The 9,653-nt window shown below is 41.3% G+C and overlaps 1 protein-coding gene across 3 annotated transcripts in view; it reads right to left on the bottom strand.

The window, feature by feature from the left end:
• Window positions 1-2,441: 2,441 nt before the first annotated feature.
• The window catches only part of LOC125485086 (interleukin-1 receptor-associated kinase-like 2), a 24,174-nt gene continuing 16,962 nt past the window's right edge, over window positions 2,442-9,653 (bottom strand). For all 3 annotated transcript variants that reach the window (XM_048606152.1, XM_048606151.1, XM_048606150.1), the window contains 3 exons: window positions 5,544-5,684; window positions 4,944-5,041; window positions 2,442-2,666 (listed from right to left, as the gene is read on the bottom strand). In XM_048606152.1, coding sequence (XP_048462109.1) covers window positions 2,451-2,666; window positions 4,944-5,041; window positions 5,544-5,684 — 455 coding nt within the window. In that variant the 3' untranslated portion in view covers window positions 2,442-2,450. The remainder of the gene's footprint in view (window positions 2,667-4,943; window positions 5,042-5,543; window positions 5,685-9,653) is intronic.

Below are 9,653 nucleotides of genomic sequence, written 5' to 3'. Positions count from 1 at the left end.
GATGCCAGTTGTCTGGTCTCCATCATTAACCAATCCTCTACCTGTGCTAATTTATTACCTTATTTATTTATGAACCATTTGTGTGGCACCTTAGAGTGCATTTTGGAAATCTAGGCAATAGATCCATAATGCCCCTTTGCCTACTCTATTTGTTGTGACATCAAAATGCTCTAATAAGTTGTCAAACAAACAGTTTCCTATTTGGAAACCATGCTGACCACGTGAGAACTAAATACATCATTAAGACTTCCATAATAATAGATTTCAGTACTTTTCCAATGACTCATATCAACCTAACAGGTCTGGAGTTTCCCGTTTTCTCTGTCTTCTTTCTTGGTTAGCAGTGTTACGTTTGCTACTTCCAATCTCCTGGGAATGATCTAGAATCTAGGAACTTTTGGAAAATCGTGGTCAACACATTCATCATCTTTGCAGCTCTCTCTTTTAGACCTTAGCCTGTTAGTGGTCAGGTCCTAGGGATTTGTTGAACTGTAGTCCCTCAAGTTTGTTCATTAATTTTACTCTGCAGATATTAATTATTTTAATTTCCTGACTTTTTAAACACCTAGGTTGCCTTTATTTCCAGTATTCAACCTGTGTGTTTACTGTGAAGACAGACAAAATATTTGTTCATATCTCTGCCATTTCCTCATTTTTCCCTGGACAATAGTTTCCCTTATATTGGCCCCAACAAAATCATCTATTTATATGGACTGGCAAAAAGGCGGTGTTTTAAAAAGGGGAAGTAAAATACAAGATACTATTATATCACCTGTACCACAAAGATATTCTTGCTGGTAAGAAGGGCTGATGGGAAGTGAGCTCTTTAGAATGACTGGTATCAACAGTACTGAGTACACAGTTATTTCAGTTTGTATGCAATCTCATATGTAGGCACCTTCCCCGACAATACCAGAATGGCCACAAAACTAATAAATCTGAAGCACTATTAAAATGCCACAGGATGTTGTTAATTGCTGTACTTGCAATTTTCAAAGAACTGCAATTATTCAGACTAACTATAGAATAACCAGAGTGTGGAAAGAGGCCATTCAGCCCACCAAGACTGTACTGACCCTCTGCGGAGCATCTCAACCCCCCACCCTATCCTCATAATCTTGCTTTTTCCACGGCTAATCAATGTAGGCTGGGCATCCCTAGTCACTACAGACAATTTAGCATGGCCAATCCACCTAACCTGCACATCTTCGGACTGTGGTAGGAAATTGGAGCACCCGGAGGAAACCCACGCAGATACAGGAAAAACATGCAAACGCCAAACAGACAGTTGCCCAAGACTGGAACTGAACCCAGGCCCCTGGCACTGTGAGACAGCAGTGCTAACCACTGAGCCAACGTGAACAAGTGAGTTATTCTGACAGATCTCAGAGGGCTAATTTAAATCCTACTAAACCAGCGGAAACTGGAGTTAAATGGCTCAATTCATTTTCCTGGGCCAAGACTGCAGTCTTGCCTCAGGCTATATTTTTTAACCAACTCTTTAGAATAGGCAAGAGGGATTACCCACTAAAGAGCAGAGCAGTACATTAAATATACTGATCAAACTCCAATATCAAGAGGGGCAAGTTCCTTTTATTCTTTACTTTCCCTTAAAGGCCAGGAGGAGGGCAACTTCTCTCTTTTGATCCAGCATGGAACTCTTGGGCACCTCCACACTTCATGGACCACGGTGGCTCAGTGATTAGCACTGCTACCTCACAGCGCCAGGGACCCAGGTTCAATTCCACCCTTGTGCAAACTCCACACAGACAGCCGCCCTTTCTCCCCGGGACTCTGTGGGTATCTTCCATGTGCTCCAGTTTCGACCCACTGTCCAAAGATGTGCAGGCTGGGTGGGTTAGCCATGGGAAATGCAGGGGTTACAGGGACAGGGGTGTGGGCCTGGGTGCCATGCTCTTTGGTGGGTTGGCGTGGACTCTATGGGCTGAATGGCCGGCTTCTACAACATAGGGATTCTACGATCCTGCAACTGTGAGACTCAGCCGATCCTGTTTTCCACCGCATTCCCAGCCACTTCTGACCGAATCGATTTCCAGGGATTGTTGCATCAGAACCAAAGTGACGGCTTGCAGTTGCACAGATTCTCACGTGGCCCTGCTTGTACTGTCCTCCGGGTTCACGTGGTAGACACACGGAGCCCAGTAGATAAAGTTGGACCTGATACTCTGGGAGTGTGAGGATAGTCTGCCTTGGCTTATACTCACTTGTCACCTACAGATTTGAAAAACCAACCCTTTCATCTCTGGCAGCAAACAGCAGTTCTGTTATTTCTTTTGCAACTTTTAAAACCAGCTGTTTAAAGTGACTGAGGAAAACATGTGATCATCAGATCCTTCTCGCGTCAAAATATTTTTAGACATTGTTAATATAGATGTATTAAAAAGCAAGCTACACACTGCTGAGCAAGATCATCACAGGAATCTATATTATTAGAAGGTGAAGAGACGTGCCTTCTTTAGCAGTTTTATGGCGTACTCGGTATTGAAGCGGTGACCCTTATAGACATGGCCAAATGTTCCTGAGCCAATCTTATACTTTTCGTTGAAATTATCAGTGGCTTCCTTCAGGTCCTGTAAGGACCAGATGCAGTTGAATGTAGCAGGATGGTTATTGGATTCCTGGAGATGTATGTTGCTGAATTCACCCTGAACAAACCAGATAGAACAAATTATAACATGAACAGGAATTGATATGGAGACACATACATGAAAATGTACAACTGGGTACCAGAGATATATTACCTTTCCAGCTAAGAACTAAGTGTTGCTCATATATGACATTGTTCCTTTCTGCATCATCAAAATAGGTGTATTCTGCCCTTTGGCGTGAATGAAAGGTTAAATAGTGGTAGTAGGTGGGCGTGGGGATGAAATTAAGAGAAAGGATTAGGAAAGTTGTTCTCAAGGATGAAAATGAATGGAAAAATCAAGTGCATGATTGCAGAAACGTTTGTACACAGAATCATGGAATGGTTATCGCACAGGAAAGAATAGTTTAGTTTGTGACGTCTGGACTGGCTTTCTGCAAAAGCTACGGGGCTAGTCCCACTCCCTCACCTTTCCTCCATAGATTTATGATGCTTCTCTCTGGATAATTATCCAATTTCTATTTGAAAATCAGAATTAAATCTATCTTCCCTATCTCTCTGCCAGCACTTCAATAAAAGGTGCTCAAACTAGTATTTTTTTGAAAAAAATCTCATCTCATCCTTGGCTCTAGTGCCATTCACTTTAAGTCAGTGTTCCCTGGTATCCAATCCTTCCACCAATGAGGAACAGCTCCCTCATTACTTCCCTATCCAGATCCACCATGACCTCCCCTGAGTGAAGGGGAGGTGTCGCAGAGGCCAACAGCTGGCAGCTTGTAATTGGTTCTACAAAGGGAAGAATCTGGTTGTTTTGAGAGTATCTGGTAAGTGGGGAGGCGATGGCCTAGTGGTATTATCACTTGACCTATTAATTCAGAGACCCAGATCATGCTCTGGGGACTGGGCTTCGAATCCTGCCACGGCAGATGGTGGAATTTGAATTCAATAAATATCTGGAATTAGGAATCTAATGATGACCATGAATCCATTGTCAATTGTTGAAAAAACCCATCTGGTTCACTAATGTCCTTTAGGGGAAAAAAACTGCCATCCTTACCTGGTCTGGTCTACATGTGACTGCAGACTCACAGCAATGTGGTTGACTATTAAGTGCCCTCTGGGCAATTAGAGATGGGCAATAAATGCTGCCTAGCCAGCGACATCCTCATCCCATAAATGAATAAAGGAAGTGTTAAAGTCCTATTCCTAAAATTTAAAATAGTACAGGAACTGGTGGTCGTGATAATTACATATTAAAAAATCAACAAATAAGTGATTGATAAAGTTAACTTGAAACAAATATTAATGTTGGCAGGAAGTTGCTGTGTCATGGTGTGGTATATGGGAGATTTTGGATGCCAATGTGATCAGCGCAAACACGTCTGCATTAGCAGCTCGAGCAACCTTGGCTCAGTGCTCATGAGTTGGAGGCCGAACTACAGACACTGGATATTTCCTGGATATTTTGCACCAGGAAGCTATCACTCACCTTTGGAGAAGATCTTCTGGTTTGGTCAGTGGTCAGGGAAAGGAGGATATGACCGAGAGTGAGGCAAGTAAGGGGCCCAAAGGGCAGGAGTCTTAGCTTCACCAATTTTTCCAAAGGTTTGAGAATCTTTCAGCTTGTCTGGATGAGCAAGAGCTACTGGGTGGATGAGCTAACTGACCATGGACTGGTGGTCCAGGAAGTCTTTCAACTAGGAACAGCAAAAACGAATGTAATGTTCAGAAGGAACAATAAAAGAGAGGCGTGTAGACATTGTTCTGTGCAGCTAAGGTTGCAAGTCCAGAAGGCTGTGTTACCTAACCAGTGCCAGGGTTAGGGACATTTGCCAAGGGGGTGGGGAGGAACTGGGAGTGCACAGATTCAATTGCTGTGCTCCTTGCAGATACCAACAACCCAGGTAGGACCAGGAAAGAGGTTCTGACTCAACAGTATGAGGAGCTAGGCACCAAATTGAAGAGCAGAACCCCAAAGATAACAATTCCAGTTCATAAAATTCCTGGCCATCCTTAATCATTTACACCTTTTTACACAAGGGCAGAAATTAAGAAGGCATTCAGCCTGTGTCAATGATGGGTCTTTAAGGACATTGTTCTCTTTTCCTCATATTCTTTTCCATTCTTCCTTCTTTATATATTTGACACTGAGTTAACTCAGTCAGCAACCTCTAATTAATTGCTTTCTGGTGAATTTCTGATCCTCAATAAATAGGACCCCAATATTACGATAATCAGTGGCAAACAGATGTAATACATTGGATGCCCAGTAATCTTTAATTATGGAAATGTTCAGCTGATATGTTTGAAATGCCAAATGCGCTGCTAATCTTACCATCTCGGGCACACCGTGTTTGTCACGGGGTGACTCTAAAGTAGAGCTCCAGAGACTTGAAGGAACAGATGGTCTAGGAAGTGAATCCTGTTGGTGCACTGCAGAGAATAAAGACAAAAGTCAGTCAGGAGAGATAAAAATGTATAAACAAAAACCCTGCAGTTCTACACTAGTCTCTTACATAACTTGCTCAGGGTACTCTGAACATCTTCAGTGTTGCACATGGGTAATGTTATGCATGGTATGCAAAGGCTTTTTTTTTTTTTTACAAGCGATAGGTGAAATAGGATCAGGTACAGATGTTTCTGGATAAAGTACAAACTCTTGTTATTACAGATTTTCAACAATATCTTTCTGTATGACACTAACCATTACATTTGTGCAAGATTTCTGAGTCTGATTGGAATTATTCCATTTGATATAATCCTATCAAAACTATCTTGCAGCTCAGAGAGTATTATATGTAACATGATCTGACCTGAAATATTAATTGTTATTACTGTACATCAACATACTAATGGGGCTGTACAGAACTAATTGTATAAATACTTTATGACCACAAGCCCATTCCTTTAATAACTGCCCCGGTTTTGTAATTACCATTGTTCAACAAATCTATGTTGTCTTCACAATTCAATACTGGATGAGTGGAAGGTAGAGGTGAGCAGAACATTTCAGACGTTTCTGGCAAGGGAACATGCAAGCTAGCAAGCTGTGTAATGAAAGAATCTGCAGGCTTCCCTGTTTTAAAAGAAAAGCTATTTTAGTAATAACACCATAATCATGTTGTAAAACAATGAAAAGAAATGGTAACACACCGACACTGATAGGCATTTTATTGCTCACTATCCACATGGCGCGTGGTTTAGAATAAAAGATTCTTTGACAGCATCTTGTAAACTTGAGATTTCCACTGCTTACACAGAAAAGGACAGCTCTGGAATGCCATCACCTGCAAGTTTCCTATAATTCACAACCATTCTAACTTGCTGTGAGCTGTTGCTGTTCCCTCACTGGTGCAGAGTTAAAATCCTTACCCAACAGCATTATAGGTACATTTGAACGTTGCAGATCATATGGTAGAAGCAGCAGCTCACCACCACCTCTGAAGGACATCCAGAAATGAGCAATAAATACTGGCCTTGCCAGTGACAAAGAAGAAAATCTAACATCTCGATGATATTTCAAGTATAAATCTATCAATTAGGAAATTGGTTTTCTACAGTAATTTCAATCACATATTACAGACAGTAACCAATGTTTACAAGATTCTGTACACTCATGCAAGACAAAGAATCAAAACCCTCCAGATTCAGGCTATGCTTCTCATAAAGCCAAATATTAAACGCGCAAGGAGCCTGAAATGGTGAAGCTTTGAAGAGGAGTGGAAATGTGTTCATGGTGTTTAGCTGAGGTTTCTCACCAGTATTACAGGAGCTGATCGGTAGAATCCCAGAGGAGATGCAGTGTTTCTTGATAAAGAACTCACATAAAGATCAACTGCCTGTTCAGTTTAAGTAAGGATTAAACTTACTCAAACTATCCAAATGGGGAAAGTGATGTGCATAAGGCTAATAATTGGTAGTAATTCCATAATCCGTCAAGATGGTTTACATCCCAACTATATTACCAAAATGGCTCTAAAATCCATATTCACTTGTAGGATTTGGGTGTCACTGGATGGTCAGCATTTATTGCCTGTCCCTAGTTGCCTTGATAATGTGGTATTGAGCTACCTACTTGAACTGCAGTCCATGAGCTGTAGGTTGAACCACAATGTTCTTAGGGAGGGAATACCAGGGCTTTGACCCAGCAACAGTGAACGAACAGCGACATATTTCCAAGTCAGGATGGTGAGTGGCTTGGAGGGGAACTTGTAGGTGGTGGTGTTCCCATGTATCTTCTGCCCTTGTCCTTCTAGATGGAAGTAGTTGTGGGTTGTGCAAAAGGGGATGTCTAAGGATTTTTGGTAAATATCTAGTTGAGTGAAAAATCTTATAAACCAGGGTTAAATTGTATGTTTTGATATTTTGACTTCAGACTACAGAGGGAATTGATTTATGAACATTCAACTTAAAAACACTATCCCATGCAGGAATGCATTAATATTAATTTTAGAGGTCTGACAAATGAATGTTCCCTCATACTTATAAGTGGCTATTTTATATTGTTCTGCATTACATTCCCACTTGCATTCAAATTGATTTGCAACGGACTCAAGAAGGGAACCCATTTGCAACTCAGGGACTGCCTGTATAGTGAAAGTGGTCATGAGGTTGTTGACTTGATTGCCGAGCTGGCTTGTTTTGGTTCAAACGTTTTGTCACCATGCTAGGTAACATCATCAGTGAGGCCTCCGATGAAGCGATGTTGTTCTACTCTGCTCGAAATTTATACTGTCCGGTCCATTATGGTGAGTAGTGTCATTTCCAACTTTTGTTCTGTATGGGTTTGTATATGGGGTCCAATTCTGTATGTTTGTTGATTGCATTACAGGTGGAGAACCACACCTCTATGTTTGGCTTGGGCTATTATGGTTACCTTGTCCCAGTTACACTGATGGTCTTCATTGTCTGAGTGTACCGATATTAAGGAGAGTTCGTCATGCCGTTTTGCTGCTAGCTGATGTTCGTGTATTCTGATGGCTAGTTTCCTTCCTGTCTGTCCGATGTAATGTTTGTGGCTGTTGTTGCATGGTATTTTGTAAACTACGTTGATTCTGCACGCTCAGCAAGCAAGTCAACAACCTCACCCATCACCCGAGCTACAGATGTTTGCTAAAACCTGAAAGTGGTTATGTCACCTAGTCTGAAGTCTACCTGACAACAGGCCTGGTGATGTGGCTATTACACAAAAGAGAGGCCCAGGTTTTTTTCTCTGGGGAGGTGTACGGTATTTGTACTTGGAGACAGTTGCAGCTAGATCTTTACAGTGGTTAGATTGTTTGTTTGTTTCTATAGTCCCAGAAAGGTGTTGATAAATTATTCATTTATTCTAAAATTAGAATAGAGTTGAGTCTTAAGAATAGCTAATACATTTCTGAACAGGTCGATTAGATTAAAAAAAACTTGAGGAAAGTTAATTGGTTATTCAGTATTGTCTAAATCTACATGGCTGGGCTCTTATGGTGCAGTGGTAGTGTCCCCAGAAGGTGTGGGTCTAAGTCATGCTTGCTCCAGAAGTGAGTCAGAACACTCCTGAACAGGTTGATTTAAAAAAAAAGTATTTCTAAAAGGATAAAGGCCCACATGATTCACATTGCCATGGTAATGGGCTTTGAGGGGGAAAGTGCATCTCAGATAACCTTGAAAACTCACAGACAGAGGTAATCTGCTAGGATCCGGAAGAGAAAGAACAGTTGGATGTCACTCTCTAAGGTCCACTATGCAGGCGTGCAAATGGAAGCTAATATTCTGATTGAAAAGACCAAATTCAGAAAGATTTCTCACTTGGCTGGACAAGTTGTTTAGCTTGCACTATAGAGAGCAAGAGTACCTCCACGAAAATCTTTTACCGTAAAAGACTGTTCTGCCTTGCACAAATCATGTTTAGTCAATAGAAATACCAATTTGTTTCAGTACAAGCATAAGAAATGCAAAATCTTTCCATCATCCTTTCAGGAACTAGCTGGTAATTCAAATTCCTTTTCAAAAATGGAGTAGCAATCTCTGCAGAGAGGATCATATGTGTACATAAACTGCAAACTGGTTGTCTGGTTCAACAAACCTCAGAGTATTAATAAGGCAGATTAAATGAGGATATGAAAGTGCTCAATGCTAACTAAAAAGTAAAGATATTTTTGAGTGATGTGCCTTGGACAAAAGGGTAACTGATGGATGTATGGTACTTAGCAGGGCGGCATGGTGGCTCAGTGGTTAGCACTGCAGCCTCACAGCACCAGGGACCCAGATTTGATTCCCGCCTCGGGCGACTGTCTGTGTAGAGTTTGCACGTTCTCCCCGTGTCTGTATGACTTTCCTCCAGGTGCTCCTGTTTCCTCCCACAGTCCAAAGATGTGCAGGCTAGGTGGATTGGTCATGCTAAATTGCCTACAGTGTCCAGGGATGTATAGGTTAAGTGAGTTAGCCATGGGAAATGCAGGGTTATAGGGTAGGGAGTCTGTGTGGGGATGCTCTTTAGTGAGTGGGTGAGGACTTGTTGGGCCAAATGGTCTGTTTCTACACTGTAGGGATTCTATTCTACTCTAGATTTCCAGAAGGGATTTGATAAGGTGCCACATTGTAGAAAATAAAAGTTCATGGTGTGGTGGTATCAAATTAGTATGGATGGAAGATGGATTAGCAAACAGAAAACAGACTTAAATAGGTCATTGGAAAGATGTAATGAATAGTGTGCCACATTGATTAGTCCTTGGCCTCAACTTTTTACAATTTACACAAATGACTTGGATGAAGATATAAATTGATACAACATCTACCAAAAAAATTCAACTCTTTTGTCTGGTAGATGGTCAACAATCATGTCTTGTTTAATGGATACTCCTCTTCCTTTTAATCTATTTTGGAATGGTTATGGACATTGCTAACAGTGTACAAAGTTTGAGATTTAACCCAAAGAAAAGAGGAAGTGTAAAATATAATAAGTAAAGGCAAAATACTGCAGATGCTGGAAATCCAAAACAAAAACACACTGATAATTAGAAACAACAAGGTGCAGGGCTGGATGAACACAGCAGGCCAAGCAGCATCA

The sequence above is a fragment of the Rhincodon typus genome, chromosome 16, assembly GCF_021869965.1.
Source record: "Rhincodon typus isolate 14 chromosome 16, sRhiTyp1.1, whole genome shotgun sequence".
NCBI lineage: Eukaryota > Metazoa > Chordata > Chondrichthyes > Orectolobiformes > Rhincodontidae > Rhincodon > Rhincodon typus.
This window is presented reverse-complemented; position numbering and strand designations above follow the sequence as displayed.